At 50.3% G+C, this 24,894-nt stretch overlaps 2 protein-coding genes across 4 annotated transcripts in view; one reads left to right on the top strand and one right to left on the bottom strand.

The window, feature by feature from the left end:
- LOC102120061 (glutamate dehydrogenase 1, mitochondrial-like) overlaps positions 1–24,894 on the top strand; it is a 516,922-nt gene that overhangs the window by 235,681 nt on the left and 256,347 nt on the right. The gene's annotated exons all lie outside the window — the stretch shown is intronic.
- LOC135964947 (NUT family member 2D-like) lies at positions 14,175–23,261 on the bottom strand. Of its 3 annotated transcripts, none has more exons than XM_065520188.1 (8): positions 23,231–23,246; positions 20,468–21,167; positions 18,375–18,503; positions 17,267–17,406; positions 16,742–16,824; positions 16,439–16,696; positions 15,836–15,952; positions 14,175–14,213 (listed from the first exon to the last, which is right to left on the bottom strand). In XM_065520188.1, exons 1-8 carry the CDS (start codon positions 23,244–23,246, stop codon positions 14,175–14,177), a joined length of 1,482 nt encoding a protein of 493 aa, XP_065376260.1. The 3 variants fall into 3 exon arrangements, with proteins under 3 accessions (XP_065376260.1, XP_065376258.1, XP_065376259.1); XM_065520186.1 differs by lacking the exon at positions 14,175–14,213 and adding an exon at positions 14,608–15,498; XM_065520187.1 differs by lacking the exon at positions 14,175–14,213 and adding an exon at positions 14,608–15,498 and having other exon boundaries at positions 16,439–16,824; positions 23,231–23,261.

Below are 24,894 nucleotides of genomic sequence, written 5' to 3'. Positions count from 1 at the left end.
AAAATGCACAGGGAGTTAATAGGAAATATTGTGTTCTCACCAAGTGAAGGCCAAAAGACTTCATTGCAGGATGTACAAAGGAAGCCTCTGTGTAACTTACATAGGGACAAGTGGTGGAAGCATCCAGTTACTGCAATGCGTGCCGCCAACAGGCAGATCTCAGGAGAGTCTGCATGTGGGCAGGGAGAGCCATTTTCTCAGGGTGGAGGGGAGTGACTGTTCTGCCTTTGTTCCATTACATTAAAATTGTCATTTGAATTTTATGAGGTCCCTACATTTGTTGATCTGTAAGTTTCTTTAGGTTTTATGGTTGTAAGATATCTATATGCCTACAATCTTTATATCTAATGTTAAGGTTACATATAATTAATATATATTTAATAAAAATATAAGATATATATTACAAAACATATAGACACATGAGCAGAGGCAGAGCAACAAAAATAAGGTTTTAATACACACAATCAGGAGAGAGAAGGGCCCATCAAAGTGAACAGGCAAGGGGAAGGGGGCACCTGTAAATAGCAGTGGGCCTCCTGCCAGTTCAAAAATAGAGACCTGGCTGGGGACTCTGGTCAGCCAGATTAACGGTCAAGCCAGGGAGGGCACAGCTGATGATGACACATGCTGGCACTTCTTCTGTCCACAGGAGAGTGTCTCAAATACATTGTGGTTCTGATTGGGTTCATCAGCCCCACATCCTCCAACACACACACACACACACACTCACACACACACACACACTCACACACACACACACACACACACTCACTTTGAGGTTTGGGGCTTCTGGCTTGTATAAGGAGAGAGCAGCTTAAATTTAACTTCAAAGGACTGAGCCCCTTCCTCAGGCAGCAATGTCCATTCATGGGAACCATATGTGGAGGGAGACTTGCTTCTTATTTGTTCCCCATCATACCACCTGTGTGTACCAGGTGGGCCTTGGGTGCTCTTTCTGAATGGGGACCCTAATTGTGTTCAGTCGCAGCAGTTATGGTGCCGTCCCCATCGCACCATCTGTTCTGGAAGAGGATGTTGCAGAGGCGCTGCTCCCTAAACTGGAGGTACCTGGAGGAACCCTGATGGGAAGCCTCAGAAAAACAGGGGCACTGGGGACAGAGGCTTTTCATTATTGCCCATCAGGGGGCCCCAAGTGTGGGCTGAGGGTGGGGCTGGAGAATATGAATGTAGCCAGGCAGACGTCGGCTAATGTCTTTCCAGGGTGCCTCTACTGTGCACTGAAATTGGGGAATTAAGAGAGGGCTCACTCTGGAGCTTGGTGAAGATTTGAAAACAGCAGCGTGAATAGTGGGAGTCGTGTCCATAGCAAAGAGTTGAGGGCTCAGGAGGCTGCAAGGCCAGGTGGGCAGATAGCCTTGCTGTGATGGTGGAAATGGCTGCTGTGGAATTCATCTGCTGATGGGTGACAGCAGGGATCCCAGTGGAAGGTGCTGGAAGAGGAGTGGGGGAGGAAAGAGGAGGAGAGGAAAGCACACATATGGGTGTAGGAGGCTCCCTCCTGAAGGGAGGCTGGAAGGAGAAAGATGCGGGACTAGGAGGTATGGGGCAGGGGTGAGAGGTCAGAGGTGCTTAAGCTGCAACTGTATGAGGGCAGCCTGCTTTCTGATTAGGTGGAACCCCCCAAATGGGGGCAAGGTCAGTGAGAAGAGCCAGGGGAGAGTTAGGAATTATGGATATCAATTTTTACTCAATTCTTGGTGTGGGCGAAGGTGGAGGGACAGGCAGGGTGAGGGGTCCAGCAGCCATGTGGGCCAAGTCAGAGGTAGCAGGAGGTGCTGGGATCTGTGAGGTGTAGGTGGCCAGCGGCAGGGAGTCTCAGCATGTGTGGAGACAGCAGGGGCAGGCTGGATGGCACTGCGGTTTGCCGTGTCTTCTTCCTTTTTGAGATGGAATCTCACTCTGTCGCTAGGCTGGAGTGCGGTGGCACTCACTGCAACCTCCACTGGATCTCCACTCACTGCAACCTTGCCTCCCGGGTTCAAGCCATTCTCCTGCCTCAGCCTCCTGAGTAGCTGGGATTACAGGCAAAAGCCACCATGCCTGGCTAATTTTTGTATTTTCAGTAGAGTCTGGATTTCACCGTGTTGGCCAGGATCTCTCGACCTCATGATCTGCTCACCTCAGCTTCCCAAGGTGCTGGGATTACGGGTGTGAGGCACTGTGCCTACCCTGTCATGTCTTCTTTATCCTTTTAAGTGACTGTTTTAGTCTCCTGGATTCTGATGTTCTACTTAATACCCACATGTTCTTATCCATGTTGCCCAGGAATCCCTCAGGAGATAGGCAGGGAAGCTTAGCAGATGGGGGCAGGTCATCTCTATCCACCTCTATTGCAGGGGAGGGGTTGGTGGCAGTGGCAGCGGTGGTCTTGACAGTTTTCTTTCACCAGACCCATGGCTGGCAGCTCTAGGAGGAGAATATCTACTCGAGGCAAGAGCTTCAGGATCCTTGGGCTGCATCTCCTTCCCCTGCATTAGCAAACCTGGAGCGCCGGGCAGGTGGTCTTTACCCAACACCTTCAAGCCTGCCTTCTCTGGCCAGAGGAAGCAGCCCAGAACTGGGGCAGGGATTATTCTCCTTAATATTATCCATAATATTCCGAAAGTTCTCAAAAATTGGTAAGAAAAGGCACAACATCCCAATGGGAAAGTGGTACCACATACTCCAGACTATTTCCCCTGCTTAATGTCCTGAGTGTAAGTACAGCCAGTCTTGTCTGCCTCTCCTCTCCCCTGCCTGTGATGCCCCCTCAGAAGGTGTCTCCCCATTCTCAGTGCTTCGCTGATAGAAAAATATTGCACTTCCCACACAAGGCTCTAGTTCCAGACATGCTTCCAGAATTCTCGAGAAACCCCTCCTCTCCCCGGAAAACTCTGCCCTTGCACGTTAGGTATCCCGGTTTTCCTGTTGGGGTCCCATTACGGCATCATCAGCAGATGCGGCACAGTCTCCTGAGGACGCGGGGGAATCTGTCCCAGAAACCAGGGTGTGGTGACTTCTGACTCAATCAAGGGAAGGTTTTCATGGAGAGAAAGTCAGCAAAAAGTAAACATTCTAATTTCAAAAATAGTCTCATCATTCCACTTCAGATGAAGGGACTTGGAAAAAGGGGAGCAGGGAGCTGGGTTTTTAATGGGTTCGGAGTCTGATATTGGCATGATAAGAAAGTTCTTGAGATGAATTGGCGGTGATGGTGAGAAAACAATATGAATAAACTTAACACCAATAAATCCTGTACTCAAAAATGATTAAAATGGTAGTTTATGTTAAATCTGTTTTACCTCAATAGAAAGTAAATAGTTTTGTTCCCAGTGGGCAGGTAAGCAGAAAAAACTAACTCTCTTGCCACCTCTTGGCAAGAGCCTGAGAAACAGTTGGGCACACCAGCAGTGTGAGCTCTTCCAAGGGCAGCGGTGACAGCCCGAGAGGCAGTTGAGTGTAGCAAGGGCAGATGCAGGTCCCTGGTCCCAGAATGTGAGTGTGGTAAGCCAGCCTCAACTTCTGCCTGCCTAGGAGGCATTCTAGGAGGTGAGCCTGAGTGAGCAGGGGTGAGCTCTGTGTGTCCTGTGAGCAGCAGTAGATTATCTGTCCACCTGTGCAGAGAGGGGAGAAAGCCATGATGATGGGACCTGGTTTGGCTGAGAATCCCCAAAGGCCCTGGAGCTCCTTAACCTGACATTAAAACACAAAAGAGAGCTCAGCAAAGGCCACCACGCCCAGCTAATTTTTGTACGTTTAGTAAAGACAGGGTTTCACCGTGTTGGCCAGACAGGTCCCGAAATCTTGACCTCAGGTGATCCACCTGCCTCTGCCTCCCAAAGTGCTAGGATTACAAGCATGAACCACCATGCCTGGCCTTCATTACCCTTTATTACTCATTTTTTGACTTTTGTTTGTGTCTGCCTATCAGCCACTGTGCTCATCACTCACTTGACAAATATCACGTCTTGAGTAGATACTTGTAGAATGAATGATTATGATTTCGCTTCAAGACCTAAGGAGTGGAGGCATAATGGTGGACTACTAGAACAGGTGTCTCTAGACCTCTAAGTGTGTGAGTGTAAGACATTCTAGACCTCTAGAATGTCTCTTCTACTAGAATTCAGCTTTGATGACCTTAACACCCAGCGATGGAGAGCATTCATGAAGCCTTGAAGGCGGCTGGCCTGCAGGGAAGCAGTCTTGGACAAGTTCAACCTGCCCCCATGCCACTTCAACAATCAAAATTTGTATCACTCCTCCTTGCTTCCTTTACTCCTTCAAAAAGCATAGAGTTTTTCATGGGGTTGCACATCTTTCATTTTGCAGACATTATGAACATCATTTCATTTAAAAAACGACTCCCTAACCCCAGTTAACCAAGAAGTACATAATGCAGAATAAGCAGCAGTTTGCCCTAAGACCATTAGCAACATTCAGAGACATATACATTTTCCTCAGTTTCTTCATTGTGCTAATGGGCAGTGAAGAGTTGGTGATTGAGAACTCCTCAGATAATTGGTGTGCTATCAGGGGCATTGCTGAAAGCAGGAATCTTGGAGGCTGGGAGTCACTGTGTGGGCAGAGGAGGAGAGGAGACAGAGACTGTGTGGAGGGGTGAGGCTCTGTGCTGTCAGTGAGGGCTGTTCTCTGCCCCCATCTCTTCCAGTCCCTTCTTATCTCTGCCATCCCAGGAATGATGGAAGTGCCTGAGGAAGACTACCTGGGCTTCCTGATGAGTTACGGGCAGACTGCCTCTGTGGGACAAGAGGGTCACCTGCAAGCCAGACAGTCCAACCCTTCCTGAAACACATCACTCTCCACCCACTGCTTACCAATTCCCTTCAAAGCTGCTCCAGCTGCACATTTTTTAAAGTTCTTCTATTCAATGAGAACGCATAGACACAGGGAGGGGCACATCACACACGGGGCCTGTCGGGGGGTCGGGGGCAAGGGGAGGGAGAGCATTAGGACAAATAACTAATGCATGCAGGGTTTAAAACTTAGATGATGGGTTGATAGGTGCAACAAACCGCCATAGCCCATGTATACCTATGTAATGAACCTGCACGTTCTGCACATGTATCCTGGAACTTAAAGTAAAAGAAAATAAGAACTTTTAAAAAAGTTGTTCTATTAAGATATGGTCTGTGGTTTGGGAAAATGGTGACTCCTTGTCCTGTTCTTGGAGAAATACGTCATTTTATAGAGATGACTGGCCCAGAGGCCCAAAATCTCACTGTCAGTCTGCTCTGGTTCTTCAGCAAATGCTTTGAATCAGGGTTGATTGTGGCAGAGATGGGTGGTCAACACCTTCACCATTGTGGCCCTTCCCTGGCATCACTGGCCAAGTTTCACTCCGGTGAATTCCAAATATGAGGCTTGCCCAGCCCTTTCTTATTCTCTTGGATGAGCCACAGCCATGCTACCCACCAGGACCAGGCCCTTCCTCTGCACACTCTGTGGATAGCAGTCATTGCCCTGAATCCATGAAAGCATCATCTGCTTAAACCACTATTTCTTAGTGTTGCTTTTTGCAAATTTCAGCTTCACAATTTCTGTTTCATTCTCTGTATAAATTGGAGAACACTTGTGAAAATTCCTCATCTTACAGTCCATTTTCTGTAACATTAGTCTTAGCCCTTTTAAAATCCTGGGCCTTGTTCTCTTGAAGTTTTTCTGGGATCGAGGCCAGCGGGATGGCAAAGCTGCTGTCACTGAGGTATGGCCTGGAGAGTCCTTGGGTATCTGTGACAGAAGGCAGGGCCACCAGCATGGGAGCCAGGAATAGGGGACGACTCCAGGGGATGAAGCCCAAGGAAGACTCAGCATGTCAGGTGTGGGTCAGCTACAGGACCCTGTGCAGGATGAGGCCCGTAAGTGTGGGTGACCAACCACTCACACGGGGAATGAGGCTCTTTGGCCCTATTTCTCATAGGGCTGGTATGTAGGGCCCCAGGTGTCCCTGTGCTCAGAGCCTCAGCCTGCAGGGAACCCTTATCAGCCCCTCCATGGGAGTTGGGAGTTAAAGGGGGCCATGAGCAGCTCTCCTGGGGGAAGTTCCTTGTCCTGGGACTGGGACATCTGTCCCTCAGGGCCCACCTGTCCTTTTGGGGCTCCAAGCACAGAAAGCTGCAATCTCGGTCTTCACATGGAGACCAAATGTGTCCCAAACCAGGCTGTAGCACACACACGAGGGTGTAGGTAAACAGGCCAAAGCCCACTGCCCCCCCTGACAAGAGCAACTGTAACAGATAAGGAAGTGGACAGACTTTGGAGAATGTCGGGGAGCTGCCTCAGAGGTGGAAGCCAGGAACGCGGGACAGCTGGTGCCTGACTGAGGGCGCCCATCACCACAGCCCACGTCCTTGTGCCTTTCCATAGGGTCAGTCTGGCTCCAGCATTTGCTCTGGAATAATAGGGCCCCACAGCGCAGACGATCATGACCACCTGTCTGCCAGAGAGATGCGAGAGAGCCTGAGGAGAGGAGTCCCCTGTGTGATGCTCCCTGGGCCAACTGACAGGACAGGGCTTGTCGGGCACACAGGCCCCAGACTCAGCATTTATATCTGGCTCATGAGCCCAGTGACTCTGGGCAGCACAGTAGCACACGGTGGACACATGCTCTACATTGAGTTAGGCAGGCCAGGAGCTGACTGCTGACAATTGGCCTGGCCACATCCTTGCACTTCACTGTACAAGAGTCTCAGGGTGGAGTGAGGTGAGCTCTGAGATCACACCACAAAAAACTCATTGCTGGGAAGACCAAGCATGCCCAGGACAGCTATATAGAAGGTGGTTGTTGGGTCCTTCACACCATGTAAAGCAGAGGCTCTTAAATAGCTTGGGTTAGGATGCTCCCAAATCTTCACTGAAATTTCCAAGCCCATCACAGACTCCAAATTTTGCCTAGATTGCCCTGAGCATCCATGGACTCCTGGACAAGAAGACCATGTACTGGTCAGCAAAGTTGCCAGGACAGAGCCTGGAGGGTCTTACCTTCAGGACCCTGCCTGATACCTCCTCCCAGAGAACCATCTTCCAGCCCCTAACATATTTTCCCATTCCTGTAATCATGCTAAATGGAACAGGAAGACACTGTATTACAGTTCGCCAGAGGGACAGAATTAATAGTATATATAAAGGGAATTAGCTCACATGACCCCAAAGGCAAAGTCCCATGAGCTGGAGAATGACAGCGTGGCTCCCAGGGGAGCCAGCATCATGGCTCAATAGTTTGAAAGCCTCAGAACCAGGGAAGCCAACAGGGCAGCCCCCTGTCTGAGGCCAAAGGCCTGAGAGACCCCAGGAGGCTGCTGGTACAAGTCCTAGTGTCCAAAAGTCAAAGAACCTAGAGTCTGATGACCAAGGGCAGGAGAAAAAGGCATCCTGCTCGGGAATGAGGAGATGGGGCAGGGTGGGGAGGGGGTTAGGGGGGATAGGGGGTGGGGAGAGAGAGAGGGAGAGAGAGAGAAAGAAAGATGGAGTACTGAATATCCCCTTTCTTCTACCTGCTCTGTCCTAGCCACGCCCCCAGCTGATTGTGTGGTGCCACCCACATTGAGCAGGGATCTTCCTCTCTCTGTTCACTGACTCACATGTCAATCTCCTCTGGAAACACCCTCACAGACACAACCAGGAACTATGCCTCACTAGCCATCTAGGCATCCCTCAATCCAGTCAAACCGACATCTACTCTTAACCATCACAGATATACAACATCAAAGGAGGCAAATGTGGAAAAATAAAATTCACTCTGGGCTTTCTCCTCCAACTGAGGATACGAGTGCTCAAGACCACCCTCCCGGCATTGCACTCACCCCAAAGCCTCCACCTGTTTCCAGGAGCACAGATACCACACATGCCATCGGATACACCCTAGCAAGGTTCTCCCCTGAGGTGGGACTCAGAGGGCCCCTTGGGGCTTGATAGGTGTCAGCAGTTTGCCTCATTGTAGATTATGCCACAGAATGATTTTGAATAGGGATGATAGTGCCAGTTAATTTGCAGCATAACTTTGAGTCCAATCATTTCCCTTCCTTCCTTCCTTCCTCCTCTCCTCTCCTCTCCTCTCCCTCCCTCCCTCCCTCCCTCCCTCTCTCTCTCTCTCTCTCTTTCTTTCTTTCTTTCTTTCTTTCTTTCTTTCTTTCTTTCTTTCTTTCTTTCTTTCTTTCTCTTTCTTTCTTTCTTCTTTCTTTTTCTCTCTCTTTCTCTTTCTCTCTCTATTTTCCTTCCTTCCTTCCTTCCTTCCTTCCTTCCTTCCTTCCTTCCTTCCTTCCCTCCCTCCCTCCTTCCTTCCTTCCCTCCCTCCCTCCCTCCCTCCCTCCTTCCCGCCCTCCGTCCCTCCCTCCCTCCCTCCTTCCTTTCTTTTTTTTCTTTGTCTTTCTTTTTTTGGAGGGGGATCTCGCTCGGTCTCCCAGCCTGGAGTGCAGTGGAGCAATCTTGGCTCACTACAACCTCCGCCTCCTGGGTTCAAGCAATTCTCCCTGCCTCAGCCTCCCAAGTAGCTGGGATTACAGGCGCATGCCACCACGCCTGGCTAATTTTTGTATTTTTAGTAGAGATGGGGCTTTGCCATGTTGGCCAGGCTGGTCTTGAATGCCTGACCTCAGGTGATCGGCCCACCTTGGCCTCCGTGGGCTCTGTCCTGGTTTCCTTTTCCTGTGTGGTTGCCAAGTGTCCTCTGGCCTAGGGTTAAGTGTGCAAGATGCTTGTGAGTATTCAAAGTGTTGTTCCTAATAAGTGCATTTCATTTAAATAAAAAAGAATGTTCTTGATGAAGTAGTAAAAATTATTAAAGTTATTACATCTCGATCATTAAGAATGAACATTCTTAATCATGTATGATGAGGCATCACACTTATGCATATCAAAGTGAGTGGGCAAAAGAGTAGATTAGACACAGATAAAGAGGAAATCGATGACATGGATGATTGATAGATGTAAAAAGTCAGACTGTAGCACAGAAAATATGAAAGAGGAGTTTATGAACACAGAATCTACTAGCACCTGAATCTTGGACTTCCTAGCCTCCAGCTCCAGAGCTGAAAGAAGTAAATATCTGTTGCTTAAAACACTCAGTCTATAGTATTTTATTATAGCAGCATAAGCTTGAAGAAAGAGCTCAAATCAATAACCTAACACCTCAAGGAACTAGAAAAGGAAGAACAAACTAAACAAAAATTAGCAGAAGGAAGGAAATAATAAAGACCAGATAGATAAACAAAATAGAGAATAGAAAAGTAATAGAAAAAAATCAACAAAATCAAGATTTAGTTGTTTTAAAAGATCAACAAAATTACAAACCCTTAACTGGACTACCTAAGAAAAAAAGAAAGAAAACTAAGATAACTCAAATTAAAAATGAAAGAAGGGACATTACAACTGATGCCACAGAAACAAAAAGAATTATGAGAGAATACTACTAATATTTAAATACCAACATATTGAATAACTTAGAAGAAATGGATAAATTTGTAGAAACATACACCCTACCAAAACTGAACCACAAATAAATTTTACAAATCTGAACAGACCTATAGCTAGTAAGTAAATTGAAGCAGTAATCAAAAACCTCCCCAAAAGAAAAACCTGGTGTGTGATGTTCCCCTTCCTGTGTCCAAGTGACCTCATCATTCAGTTCCCACCTATGAGTGCGAACATGCGGTGTTTGGTTTTCTGTTCTTGGGATAGTTTGCTGAGAATGATGGTTTCCAGCTGAATCCATGTCCCTGCAAAGAACACAAACTCATCCTTTTTTATGGCTGCATAGTATTCCATGATACCGCATGTTCTCACTCATAGGTGGGAATTGAACAATGAGATCACTTGGACACAGGAAGGGGAACATCACACACCGGGTCCTATTGTGGGGAGCGGGGAGGGGGAAGGGATAGCATTAGGAGATATACCTAATGTAAATGATGAATTAATGGGTGCAGCACACCAACATGGCACATGTATACGTATGTAACAAACCTGCATGTTGTGCACATGTACCCTAGAACTTAGAACTTAAAGTATAATAAAAAAAAAGAAAAGAAAAAGAAAAACCTAGCCCTGGGAAATTCTACCAAAGAATCAACACCAATCTTTAACCTCAATTCTTCCAAAGAATTAAAGAAAGGAAATGCTCTCAAACTCATATGAGGACAAAATTATCTCGATTCCACAACCAAAGCCACAAGAAAAGAAAACTAAAGACCAGTGTATCAGGTGAATATTGATGCAAAATTCCTAAAAAAACTTTAGTGAACAGAATTAAACAGCACCTTAAAAGGATTATAGGCCAGGCGCGGTGTCTCACGCCTGTAATCCCAGTACTTTGGGAGGCCGAGGTGGGTGGATCATGAGGTCAGGAATTCAAGACCAGCCTGGCCAAGATGGTGAAACCCTGTCTCTATTAAAAATACAAAAATTAGCCGGGCGTGGTGGCAGGTGTCTGTAATCCCAGTTACTCAGGAGGCTGAGGCAGGAGAATCGCTTGAATCTGGGAGGCGGATGTTTCAGTGAGCCGAGATTGCACCACTGCACTCCAGCCTGGGTGACAGAGTGAGACTCCATGTCAAAGAAAAAAAAAAAAAAAGGATTATACATCATGACCAAGTTGGATTTATACTTGGAATGCAAGGATAATTCAAAATACAAAAATAAGTCACACACCACGTTAATATAATGAGAGACAGAAATCACATGATTCAGACAAAACATTCAACAAAATTCAACACCATTTCATGACTAAAAACACTCAGCAAACTAGGAATAAAAGGAAAATACTACCACATAATAAAGGCCTTACATGAAATGTCCACAACTAACATTATGTTTACTAGTGGAAGACAAAGATATTTCTCAAAGTACAGGAGAAAGTCAGGATGCCCACTCTTGCCACTTCTATTCAACACAGTACTGGGCCAGAGCAATTAAACAAGGAAAAGATATATAAAAGGCATTCCAACTGGAAAGGAAGAAGTAAAATTATTTCTATTTACATATTATATGGTTTTATATGTAGAAAACCCTAAAATTCCACCAAAAAACCTGTAAGAACTAATAAATGATTTCAGCGAAGTTAAAAATGCAACATTATCACACAAAAATCCATTGCAGTTCCATACATTAGCAATGACCAATATGGAAAGGAAATTAAGAAGAAAATTTCAGGCCAGGTGCGGCAGCTTATACTTGTAATCCCAACATGTTGGGAGGCTGAAACAGGCGGATCACTTGAGGCCAGGAGTTTGAGACCAGCCTGGCCAACATAGTGAAATCCTGTCTCTACTACAAAAACAAACAAAGATAGAAATGAACACAAACAAACAAACAAAAAAAACAGTTTTATTTATAATAGCATGAAAAAGAACAAAATACCTAGAAACAAACTTAACCAAGGAGGCAAACAACTTGGATGCTAAAAGCTACAAAACAACAATGCTACAAGAAACCAAAAAGTATATAAATAAAAGCCAAGACATCTCCATGCATGTGGATTTGAAGACTTAATATTGTTAAAATGTCCATATTACCTGAAACAATTTACAAATTCAGTACAATCCCTACGGCAGCATTATTCACAATGGCCAAGAGATCCAATCCAAATGTTCGTTGGTGGATGAAAGGATAAAATATGGTATATACATACAATGGAAGACTAAGCAGCCTACAGAAAGAAGGAAATCATGTCACATGTTAGAGCATGGATCAATCTCAAGAACATTATTCTAAGTGAAATAAGCTAATCACAAAAGGACAAATACTTTCCTTCATATGAAGTATTTAAGGTAGTCACAATCACAGAAACATCAAGTAGTGGTCGCCAGGGCTGGGGATGGGAGTAGGGGGAAAATTAGTATTTAATGTGCACAAAATTTCAGTTGTGAAAGATAAAATATTTCTAAAGATCTAAATTTCACAATGATGTGAATACACATAACATTACTAAATTGTACACTTTAAAATGTTTAAGATGGTTTTTAAAAAAGGAAAAGGCATAGGAATAAATTTCATGACCTAGGACTAGTTAATGGTTTCTTAAACATGACATCAAAACCACAAGTAAGAAAAGAAAAAATAGATAAAATGGACTTCATCCAAAGTAAAAACATTTGTGCCTCAAAGAGTACCATCAAGAAAGTAAAGGACAACCCATAGAATGGGAGAATATTTCTGCAAATTATATCTTGTAAAGCATTTTTATCTGGAATATATAAAGAATTCTTACAACTCAATGACAAAACACAAACCAGTTAAAAATTACTAAGTGTTGAGTAACATTGCTCCAAAGAAGATATACAAGTGGCAAATAGGTACATGAAAGAGGTTCAACATCAGGGAAACACAAATGCAACTATGATTTGATGCAGCTTCAGAACCACTAGGATGACTTTATCAAAAAGAGAGTTGATAGTAAATGTTGGCCGGAATATGGAGAGACGCTGGGACCCTCACACAGCTAGTGGGTATATAAAATGGTTCATGTACACTGGAAACAGTCTGGCACCTTCTGAAATGGTTAAACATAGAGGTTCCATACGGCCCATCAATTTCACTCTTAGGTATGTAGCCATGAGAAATGGAAACATACATCCCCAGAAAACCTTGTACACAAATGTTCTGAGAAGTATAATTCACAATAGCCAAAAAGTGAAAACAACCCAAATGTTCTTAACTGATAAATGGATAAATTTTAGTATATCCATTAATGGAATATTATTCAGCAACAAAAAGTTTGATGTAATGATACATACTAAAAATGTGAATGACCTTGGAAATATTATTCTAAGTGAAAGAAGACAGATATGAAAGACACATATTGTATGTTCCATTCATAGGGCATCATGTGACACTGAAGTTAGAATCCAAGTGAGCTACAAAAGGGCAGCCACCAGGATCAAGTCCATTCTGGCAGCTGTCAGAAAGCACAGCATGCTCACTAACGGGGGCCGGCCTTACTCATGGTGTCAGATGGAGTTTCCCAGGAGGCCATGGCTTCTTCAGGGATCTGTCACCCAGTGGTGAACGGAGGGGTCTCTGGAGACAAACTGGCCTGGGGCAGCTCCAGCCGCACTGGGTGGGTAAGCAGGGAGGCCAAGTTGACAGAGAACCTCAGGACACCCCCAGCACCTGCTGTGAGCAAGCTGTATGGCTTCCCTAAGCGTGGATGTGATGACATCATGGGTATTTACAGATTCCCTTTCACTGCATCCCAGGCTCTTCTGGTTCATGTGTGATACACTGCACTTGGGGTAGAGGTGCACTGACAGTCGCAAAGGGCCAAGCCTTTCTTTCCCGTGGTTCTGATGCACGGTTTCCAGATACCAGTCAGGAAGGAAGTTCTTGAGATTATGGACCTTGTCCTAGTCACATAGGGCTGCTAGGACAAAGTGCCATAGACTTGGGGGTGGTGGCGCATATTAAAAAAACAAATGTATTTGTCACAGTCTGGAGAATGGAGGTCCGAGGTTAGTGTCTCAGTGTGGTGAGATTCTGGTGAGGGCTCTCTTCCCGGCTTGCAGATGGCCGCCTTCTCACTGTGTCCTCTTGTCAGGGGGAGAGAGAACTCTGGGGTCTCTGCTTCTTACCAAAGCCCTAATCCCATCATTAGGGCCCCACCCTCATGATCTCTTCTAACCCTGAATATATCCCAAACGTCACATCTCCAAATACCATCACGTTGGGGGTTAGGGCTTCAACACAGGAACTGTGCGGGGAGCCGGGGGGCGACATGTGTTCAGTCTGCCAGAGCCCCCCAGTCAGCCCCACTGTGCCCGTTTTGGGGCAGATTGTAGGGCTCACGTGGGACACAGAGGTGGAGGAAGCACAAGTTCTGCCTCCTAAGAATGGCTCAGCCAAAACAAGGACAGGGACAGTGGGATAGACAACAGCCAGTGGGGTAACCAGCAGGAGCTCCAGGGTGTCACTTTCACCTTTAGGTGAGGAAGTTGGCTGGGCACCCACGCACACCAGAGTATGGACCACGTTCCCTTCAAACAAGGCTCATTTAACATTCCTAACTCCTGCAAAGGGGCAGTGCTCCCACCGAGCAGAACAAGAGCCAGCCAGCTCTCTCCAATCCCAGGATTTTCCAGGGATACTGATAATGATGGGAGGTTCCAAGAAGCCTCGCTAACGCAGGCAGGCCTTGTGAGTGGGTGGTGGGAGGGATAAGGGGTTCCTCAGCATCTGTCAGTCCCTGGAGCAACTGAAGGGGCTCCCTACACCAGGGGGAAAAAGTGGGACCAGCCCCTGTGGGTTCCCAGTGCCTGGCATCTCCCAGTTCCTCTGCCCACCCTCACAGATACCCTCCACGGAGCAGCACAGCCCCGAGGACAGAGGCAGCAGCCCTGAGAGCATTTTCCAACACAACTACATTTATTCACATTTACACACGAGACACCCAAGGCACTGCTTCCCACCCCCCAGCCCCTTCCCCCCAGGCCCTCCCTTCCTGCCCTCCCATTCAGCCACCCTCTCCCTCCTCTCCCCTCCCTCTCTGCCCTACCCATTCAGCCACCCTCTCCCTCCTCTCCCCTCCCTCTCTGCCCTCCCCATTCAGCCACCCTCTCCCTCCCCTCCCCTCCCTCCCCTACCCTCCAAAGCTAAGGCCCAGCAAGATCAGCACTGGGGAGGAAGAAGCTTTTGACTGCTTTGGGGCATCGGATTGCCAGACCCCCACCCTTGGGGACTGGCACCAGAAAACCTGCCCGGAAGCCCCTGTTGGCTACAATGCCGCTTCTTCTTCTTCCTGGAGACCAAGGGGTCACCCTTTCTCTTTTGAGACTGTGAGGGACCACCCAGCCCCCAAGCCAGGGATTGCTCCCCAGAGACTCTGAGCCCAGGCCCTGGGTGGGGTGTCTTTTCAGCAGGCGATGCGCTTCTGAAGAGAGGTCGCTTCTTGGACATTGTGGCAGGAGAGGCTGCTAGGCTAAGGCCTCTTCTCGGAGCAGATGCGGACTGAAGAGCTCCCTGGGGTCCCCACTTTTCCGGGCTGAGAAGGCCCGAGGCAGAGACAGGGCTCTGGGGTAGCCACCAGGGCAGCAGCTTATGCTGGGAACCCAAGAAGAAGGCCAGGCTGGGGAGCTCCTCCTCCTCACTTGACCCCTGAGCCAGCCCGTGTGACTCCCTGACAGGAGATCCTCCAGGGAGATCCAAGGTGTCCTTGGTCCCCAGGCCAGGGCACGTGGGTCTGTGGTCCTGGGGAGGAGAGGTTGGCCGGGCAGCTCTCAGCCCAGGGTAATCCGGACATCCTAAAAGCACAGCAGAGTCTTTGGACCTGGCCATGCCAGTGGGGGCTCTGTCTTGTCCCTGAGGGTCCCGGGCAGCCGTCTGGGGTGGGCATGTTTCCATGCCAACCCCTTGTTGGGGGTCAGGGACGTCTCTCTCTGCTCCTTGGCGAGCTGCAAATTTAGAAGAACTTGAGTCCAAACAGGCCATGCCATGACTAGGAGCTGCCCTCGCATGCTCTTTCTCCTTCAAGGGTAGGAGGCGCTTCTCCACTAGCTGCGGAAGGAAAGGGGGCACTTACTGGCACTACCCTGGGTGTGAGCAGGGCCCAGGGTGGTGGAGACCAGGACACTTGGGCGGGAGGCAGGGAAGCCTGAGGCAGCTGGGCTTTATGTCAAAGAGAGAGGGTGTGGCTCTGCCGGGCATCCCGTTGTTGGGCCTCACTGCGGCTTGCATCCTGACTCCCCTCCCTGGCTCCTCTCCATCCTACTCCCTCTGAACCTGCATCTTCCCACCCCGGAGTGGCTCCCCAAGAAGCCGAGCATCCCCAGCAGGGTGGGGTTAGACAATCAGGTGGGCCTTGTGTGCTGGGTCCCTCCTGCCCCTGGGGTACCTGGGCAAGGGTGAGTCCTTCCTCCTGCTCCAGCTCCAGGCTTAGGGCCAAGAAATCCATCTGTGGATGTGGGGAAAGCAATTCTTCCAGGAATCGGGGGTGAATGATGGCCTCCACCTGGAAACAGAAGGAAGAAGGCGTGAGCTTCCTGGGCAGGGAGTAACCCGGAGCCAAGGACACCCAGACGAGATGCAGAAAGCTGCAAGCGCCTCGTCCCCACCCTCGTGGGGCTGTCTCATATCATGGCGACCACCAGCTACAGACACAGACGGCAGACCTGGCAGCATACGCACACACAGACGGAGACACACAAACCACACACAGACACACAAACAGACCCACATACGGCACAGGAAAAGACACAGACACAGTTAGCATACACACTCCACACTCACACCCACACAGACACACAAAGACACACGGTAACAAATCACAGACACAAACACACAGCAACACACAGACACACACAGTCACGTACACAGACACTCAAATCCATGGAAATACACGCACTGCTGAGTAACTAAGGAACAGAGCTTAATTCCAAGGACCTGGGAGTGCTACCCCCTGGAATCCTGCAGACCCCAGCACTCCAGGCCAGCCCACCTTGGTGACAAAGTCTTTCTGGGAACACAGCTTGTCAATGTAGCTCAGGAGGCCCGGGTCTGGGGGTGTCCAGTCCTCTTCCTCTGGCTGCTTCACTTCGCCCTCTTCCCGTTGTTTCTCGGGCTCCCCTGTGGCCCCGAGGGGAGGCCCCAGCAGCCCCTCCATGATGTCCACATACTCCTGCACCACTTCTGGAGGAATCTCCTCGGGGACCTTGGTCTCCGCTGGCCTCTGGGGCCTGGGTGGTGGCAGGCGGGCCTTGGTCTCAGCTCGCCGGTGGGGCCTGCGTTGTGGCAGGCGGGCCTTGGTCTCCGCTGGCCTCTGGGGCCTGGGTGGTGGCAGGCAGGCAGTCGGGGCCTTGGTGCCGGCCTTGCTGGGAAGGTACACTGAGGCAGAGAGGGAGGAGGATGGGTGTGGTGAGGGCCACTCCTCCTGCCTGCACCACACAGGGGAGGGCAGGGCTTGGGGATGTGAAGTGGGTCCCAGGTGGGTCAGGACCACCTGAACCGCAGCACCCCCGGAGGAGGCAGGAGGGGCACATGTGAGACAGCATCGCTTGGGAGGAAGATCGGAGCCACCAATATGCCGTGTACTCTCCTCGCTCATCCCTGCTTCCTGGGCAGAGCATGTGTGGAGTTTTGGATGGCCAAGGGGAGAGAGTAGCTAGGAAACTTGACCAGGTCAATACCCAACATATGCTCCTGGAAGTTGTCCTATTGGAGGGAGAAGATCTCCCTCTTGAAGGGAGGCATGTGGTGTGGGCACGGTGGCCTCCCTTGGCCCCTTTGGCCTTTGCCATGGCTCCTGTGGGAATGTGGGAAGCCATACCTGGCTGCTTGTCCGCCTCAGGGGCTGGAAGTCCTTGAGGTTCAAGCCTCGGTGGGGCCGGAGGAGGCAGGCACTGGGGCCCCTTCATCAGTTGCGATTTCTGAATCTGCATCTCCTCCTCAGCCTCAAACTCCAGGAACCTGGGGGTGAAGGAGGCCCAGGCTGTGCTGAGAGGGTCCAGACCCCCTTTCCCCAGGATCAGGCAGCGGCCGAGGGCAGGGATGGGAGGAAGTGCCTCCGGTGGACTGTCCAGGCCTTCACTAGGTGCCATCCCCCAGTCCCAGGAGGGAGCTGCTCCCAGAGTTCTGGGCTCACCCTCCCTCACCCGGCCCCTGCAGAGCCCATGGCATCAACGGGGCTTCCTGACTCAAGTCAGGGCCACGATGTCCAGGAGGGTCCCAGGGGATCGCTCCTCCAGGTTTCAGCTGGCCAGGGGTGGGGTTGATGGCAGAGGGCGTCAGGGATGATGCCCAGATGCAGGAGTCCTGAGGTTGGGACTGTGGGCCCCTCAAAGATAAGCCAGGGCCACAAGGCCTGGGAGTCCAATGATCAGGAAGAAGCACAAGCTGAGCCCAGAGGACAGGGCCCCTTTCCCCTGAGGCTGCTGTCTGTCTGTCTTCACGGAGGGGACTGCCCAGGAGCAAAGGCGGTCAGGCCAGAGATGGGGCTTACGGTGTCCTGGGCATAGGTCTCCCCGACCCAACTCCGTGGTCGGGCTGGGATGGGAGAAAACCGACTTCTGGCCACTGCTGTGAGGAGCCTGCACCCCACTCTTGTCTATAGTCACTAGCACCCCTTCTCCCCATCCCCACAGCTGGAGGTGACCCACTTTGGGCTGCGATGCTGGCTGCTCCCGCCATGACCTCCAGTGTCAAGGCAGGGGTAGGCCCCAGGCCAGGCAGGGCTGCTTCCCATTAGGGCAGCACTGAGACCCCAGAGCACTCTAAGTGGTAGGAGCAGCTTCCTGAGGCAGCCAGGGGCCCAGAGCGTCTTGTGTTTGTCCACATCCTCCTCATGCTCCACGCTGAGAAGCCACCACGGCCACCGGGCCTCTGTCATTCACTCTCACCCTGCCATGCGGGCCCTGCCCCCAGGACCCCACACTCACTTTTCCGCCATCTCGTAGAAGATCATCCGGTCAAAGTTGCTTGTGTGCTGCCATTCCCGCACGGCCCGCCACAGTCCCTCCTCCAGGCTCATGGTGGGCTTCCGCCGGGCCAGGGATCGGAGAACTGGGCTGTAAACCAGTGCAGTCAGTCCCAGTCTATAAGCCCACCATTCATCCCAGGCCCACCTGGTCCCAACCCCTGGTCCCTGTCCTCCGCACACCTGTCCTGCCATGTCCCTGTCCTGTTCTCCCCCATGTGGGCTCCTCAGGCCCCAGGACACGACTGCAAGATCAAACATCAACACAAGCTACCAAGTGGCCTCTCCGACTGCCCCTCAGGTCCTCAGTGTTGAGAAGTGAACTCAGTACTATGGGTGGAACATGTGTGCCCCCAACATTGCTGTGCTGAAGCCCTCAGGGCCAGTGTGTCAGTATTTGGAGGCAGTCAGGGTCAGAGCAGGTCATGAGCGTGGGTCCCAGTCATGGAATCGGAGCCCTGATAAGGCCAGGAGGAGACGCCAGGGCTCTTCCTCTCAGCCACAGGGGGACACAGCCAGAGGCAGCTCTCTCCAACCAGGAAGAGGGCCCTGACCAGACACCCAATCTGCTGTCACCTTGATCTGGGACTTCTGGCCTCTGGAACTGGGAGACATGAATGTGTCTTGATAAAGCACCCAGTCTATGGGATTTGTTACGACAGAGCCTGAGCTGACTGAGACAGCGTGCACACAGAATGACCTGGGAGCGAGGGTTAAAATGCAGGTTTCAGGGCCCCAGGACTGAGTATTTAACCAGTTTCCTGGGAACTCTGGAGTAAGGCAGCCCCTGGGGACGCAGCCTCAGGGTCCGGGAGCATGAGGAGCAGGAGCACACGTCCAGAACCAAAGCAGAGCCGTGTCCAAGCCCACTGCAAGCAGCCAGGTACAGCTTCCCACATTCCCACAGGAGACATGGCAAAGGCCTGTGAGCCTGGGGCAGCTCCACTCCAAGAATCAGGGTCCCCAGTGCATCGGGACTCCGCTCCAAGGGGGAATGCAACCAGTTCCAGGGTGGGGGGGCAGTGAGATTGTTGGGGATGAAGATGGGGTCACCTTTCACCTACACCCCAGGCAGGGAACTTCCCTGGGGAAACGGCCTGTGTGTTGCAAGGTGGATGTGCTCAAGCTCCCGTTTGCTCATCAGCGGGAAACACAGGGTCACAGAGGCACCGCAGTGTGGAGAGAGGTAGGGACTGGGAATGAAACCACAAACTCTTCCAGATGCTGACGTTGCTGCCTCACAGTCACCACAGTCCACGGCCCTGGGCTGCTGGGCTCGTGGTGCACTCAGAGCTATCACTGGATCCTGTGGCTTTGGGGAGTTCTCTCCTAGATGGCCTAGTCCTGATAATGATAGTAATGGGGACGGTAATCATAATTGCTATCATGTAATGTGTCATAGCATGTTCCAGGCACTGTGCTATGCATGTCATATGTGAGCTCAAGTCATCTCTTCACTATCCCCTGAATGAAGCATCATTGTCCCTTTTTCTGGGAGGGATTGAGGGTGAAGATGCAAATACCTGCCCAGCATCGACCCCAGTGTGGGGCCCAAGACCATCCCCCTGTGAAGGCTCCACCACCGCTGTGCTAACTGGACCTCGGCAGAACTGCGGGCATGTACCAGGTTCCATCTGGGCCCTGCAGCTCCTCCTCCCAGCCTGATGTGATGTGCTCCTGGCCATCAATACTGGGTTCAAGGGGAGGCACTGGGGTGTGTACTCAAAGACCTAAACCCAAACCGTAGCTCACGTCACACCAGAAACCCTCTCTGACCTGGGTCTTCTGTAAACATTGTTGTGAAAATTATTAAAAGTAAGGATTGACTGGACTCATGGGACAGTGACGGGCAGTTGAGATGAGGCCCCTGACAGTCTGTCCTGAGCCGCAGCCAGATTAATGTTGTTGAAAATGTACCTTCCCATAGTGCAACCCATCACCCTCACAACCGCCCTGCAAGCTCCCCTGAACAGCGGATGAACAAGCTCTCCTGTCCATCCAGCAGCCCTTTACATGTGAGCTGCAGGACAGCTCCGGTGCCCCGAGGGCACTCACATGAGGAAGCAGGAAAGTGCTTCGGTGTCAGGACTCTGGGGAAGGTGCCTCCGGGCCAGGGGCTTGTAGTGCTGCCAGAGTCGGAAGTTCTCATAGACACTCTTGGGGTTACAGGAGTTGTCCGGCGGGGACTTAGCCTGGGAGGAAGCCAGGCTCCCCTCTCCATGAGCCCCTTGTGGGCATGGCCCAGCATTCGCTGGAAACACGATGGGGGGCATCTGGGCAGCTGGTGGTGGTTGTGGTGGAAGAGGAAGGCCCTGGGACCAGCCTCCCTCACAGGCCTGGGTGCCCCCAACCACCTGGGCAGCCATAACAGGCACCACAGGAGTAGCTGCCAGGAGTAGGGGCGGCGGACACACGACACCTCCGCAGAGGGTGCCTGGAGCCTGCCAGATGAGGGGGGCCTGAGTTAGGACCAAGGTCTGTGCCTGAGGGGCCTTCACAGTCCCCACCTCTGTCCTCATCTGGACAAAGACGTTGGAAGCCGCGGCCCCACTTGGGCAATGACCATCCTGTCCTGCCACCAGAGATGTGCTGGGGAAGGCAGGCAGCACCAGTGGGCCACCCGTAGGAACCCCTGCAGTCATGAGGGGTGGCCCCTGTGCCGGGCTGGGAGCAGGTGTGGCAAAGGGCAGAGCCGTGAACACAGACAGGGAGGTGCCAGGGTTCATGGTCACGCCTGGTCCCAGCACTGGGTATGCTGTGGAGACAAAGGAAAGAGGTGAATGAGCTGGGGTCTCCAGGTCCACACTAGTCACTTGGGAATCAGAGGGGAGTCCCAACAGCTGAGGGCATGTGACAGGGAAACTCTGCAGCTTGTAAGTGTCCCTGAGTGTGCATCAGATCCTCTATTCCTCCACGGGAGAGTCGCTCCACTAGAGAGCCTGGCCCCGGTCACCAAGACTCCCTGACCCCTGTCCCCAAGAAGCAACAGCTAAGCCTTCGCTGCCCGAGGGTCTCCCTGGGGTGTCCCTGGCAGACCCTGTCAGCCTCACAGGCATCTCCCAAGCCATGGGTCAGGGATGAGTCTCTCAGCAGCTTGGTGGTCCTCAGCGTGCTCAGCAACAGGTGAGGGGCCTACCCCAGGGCAGTGCTTGGCACTCAGAAGGCCCACAGGAAGTCAGGGGCTTCCGCATATTATGGCCCCATCTCCTCTTCAATCTTCCTTTTCCTGAAGCTCTTGTAAACCCCTGTCTTTCCTAGCTCAAACACAACAAAAGAAAACCACTGGATGGAAATCTTTCCCAAGCCAGTGCCCTACGAACCCTGAAGATAATCCATAACTCGTCATGCCCTGCATAGAAGTGATTGTCCTGGCACCACCAACAGCAAGTGCTAAATAGGGGTCAGATTCGGGCCACCCTTTCCTCAGTACTTGATGGTCCCAGCTGCCACTCAGGAAGCTCTGTTCCCAGGGAGAGGTGTGAGAAGCAGTGGTGGAGTCCCCTGAGATAGTGTCACTGCACAGCCAGCAACAGCTGCACACGATTAGAACACAGCCAGCAAATGGTGAGCAGCAGGGCTATCAGGGGAGGTGTCTAGGGATTTTCACAGCTGCTGCTCAGGTTACAATAGGTAGTGGGATAAGGAGCCCATCTGTGGTCCTTCTCCTTTGAGCTCCCAATAACTGAACATAGTGGCCAACCAAGAACAAGAGGTTCTTGGGCCACGGGCCAGGGAAGGCAAAGTTGTCTGGAACTCATCTCTATTCACTAGCACCTCCTGCAGTCTCTAGTCAAGGGGAATAAGGGATACAGCACATGCACCTCATCATTCAGGACGCACATCCTAACTTGAATAATAATATTAAGAGAACCATCTTCCTATTTGTGCGCTACTCTCCTTCCTCTACTCAAGGAAGTAGAGGAAGGAGAAGAAACCAGCCTTTCCAGACCCTTCCACTGAGAACCAGAAGAATCCACACCTGTCCCCCATTCATGAGGCTGTATAAATGGAATAGGAGCAAATTCTTCATCTCCACAGTAACACAAAGTGCAGAGGACAGGCCATGAACTAGCAGACAAGAGGAAGTGGGTCTGAAGACCTGAGCTTCCACAAACAGGCAAGCAATTCAGAACAACTCAGGAAGCCCAGGCCCTGTGTTGCCTGAACTTCCCCATCTGCCCCCACCCCTGTTAAATCAAAGCCAACAGCTACCTGAACTGACAGAGAAGCCAGCTCTGGGAGGGAGCTGAGAGGCTCCGGGCTGTGGCAGTTACAGTAGCCCCCAGGCTCGCTCACCCAGAGGTTGTCACTACAAGGTCTGTCACAGTCAACCCACCCAACAGTTTTCTGACTGAGACCACTTCTCCCCACTCCTCCCTAAGATTTAGAAAACTCCAGTCTAAATTCCTCTGAACACTATGGAAGGGCACCTTCCAGGTGCCTGAAGACACGGCACAGGACTCAGGCTTGCCTGTCATCCTCCCGGGGCCACCAGCACAACACGATCCCACCACTCCCTACAAACACACAATGACATGACCTGTCTCCCTCTAGAAAGGATCAATCCATCCACTCCAACCTTTCCCCTACACGGTGTATTCCCCCAAGCATCTTTGTCCACCTCTAAGGATTCATCCTCCCTAACCACAGACTCAGGGTGCCATGGCCATCCCCAGGTGTGATGTCCTTGGGGACATCCAGTGCTCCCTCCCTCAACATCAGCCCTATTAACTGTCCCCAGGGGCAGTGTCAAATTTGAATTCCCAAGGAGTTGAGGCATGGCAGACTCGGATAATGCCCCCATCCCTACAGGCTCACCTCCATTTGAAGCCATCCCCTCAGGCTGGGCACTGACCACCGCTGTCTGGCAGTTTCCGCAATGAGAAAAGTCAAGGGTAGGACCAAGAGAGTGACCTGGCTCAGCAGATGCTCCTGAGTCCAAGTGGAGCAGGGAAAATTTGAATGTAAATAGGTTTGGAACATAGGCCCCCAGACATTCTGCAGAGGGGGAGGGGCAGTGGGCAGCTGGTAGGGGTGGGGGACATTCTGTGAACGGCTTCAGCCATTAGGCAAGAACCTGAGTTTCCCTTCCAACTGGACGGCAGCAACACAGATGGTGTGCATCTCTTTAGGCAACTTTCAAATTGTCCTGACTCACAGCAAAAGCTAATACCTGATTTCCCCTTTACTTCCATTCTTTATCAACAGACCTCCTTTTGTGCCAATCAAACCATGCTCCTTCCCACTTTGGCTCTTTCCCACTCTTGATGACTTTCAACAGGGGATGCACTTCCTGAACACAATTCAGAACATGTTTTCAGTCTGAAAACACAGGGGTTCTTAGGAAGGCAAGGGGACTGGGTGTTTGAAATCAGAATGGTCTCAGCTGATCCAGGCTATTAGGTGGTTGTGTGCTCATCATTGTTTCAGAAGCAATCCTTGTGCCGCCAGGTCATGTATGTTGCTGGAATCTCTGTCCACACCAGCAGGCCAGCCTTACTTCCCATCCCCTTTGCTGGAAAGCCTCAATCCAGGAAAGAGTGGCTATGCGACCTATAGCACCAAGACCAGAAATCCTTTCATTTTGTTTCCCAGCATACTGTGCTGGTGTTAAATATTTATGTTTTGTCTTTTGAATGATTTTAATTTAACCAAGCAATACTTTTGCATGGTTCCAAATTCAAACTGTGCACAGTGGAATAGGCAATGACCAGCCTTCCTCCCCTCTCTTTTCCCTGGCCACCACATTTTCTTTCTTGGAGGAAACAGGTGTTATCTGATTGTTTTTCATCTTTCCAGAGATATATTATGCAATCAAAAGCATAATGAAGCTATTTTTGCTGTCTAAAAATGCTTTCAGGTTTTTTGGGGTAAAAATTAATATATTAGTATGATCCAATGTTTTCTTCATATTTATAATGACTAGTAATGTGGCTCCTCTATTTCTGTAGGTAAATTCCTAGGATAAGACATTGTTCCATTCCTTCAAATCAAAAGAATAGAGTGGCAGGATTTAGCAAGTATGAATAATGAATACCAAGTGGAATTTGAACTCAAGATAAACAGTGAATTAGTTTTTATTATAATTGTGATCCATGTGATATTTAGAGTATACTTTTACAAAAAAAACTGCTTTTCCTTTATCTGTTAGTCACATTTCACTGGGATCTTGCACTTTATCTGGTAACTCTTCCCAAAAAAGTGCAACATATGAAGTGATTATTGTTAACTCTCCACTGTGAGAGTGAGAACTTGCGGTAAGGAGACTCAGGTGTGAATCTTGGCTTCACCACAAAACACAAACATTGCAGAAAACAATAGCGGGCTGATTTGATGAGAGGAAGTCAGGGGTAGCCATTATACCCTTCTCAGCTTCCAGGTTTAGTGGCAGCAAGCACAGTTGTAAGGGACAGGAGGGCAGAACACCATCTTTTTCTTTCCTAACATAAAGCAGCTTACAATTCCTAGAGCTGTGGTTTCTC

This window comes from Macaca fascicularis, chromosome 9 (genome assembly GCF_037993035.2).
Source record: "Macaca fascicularis isolate 582-1 chromosome 9, T2T-MFA8v1.1".
Lineage (NCBI taxonomy): Eukaryota > Metazoa > Chordata > Mammalia > Primates > Cercopithecidae > Macaca > Macaca fascicularis.
The sequence above is the reverse complement of the archived record's forward strand: the minus strand, read 5'-3'. Positions and strand labels throughout refer to the sequence as shown.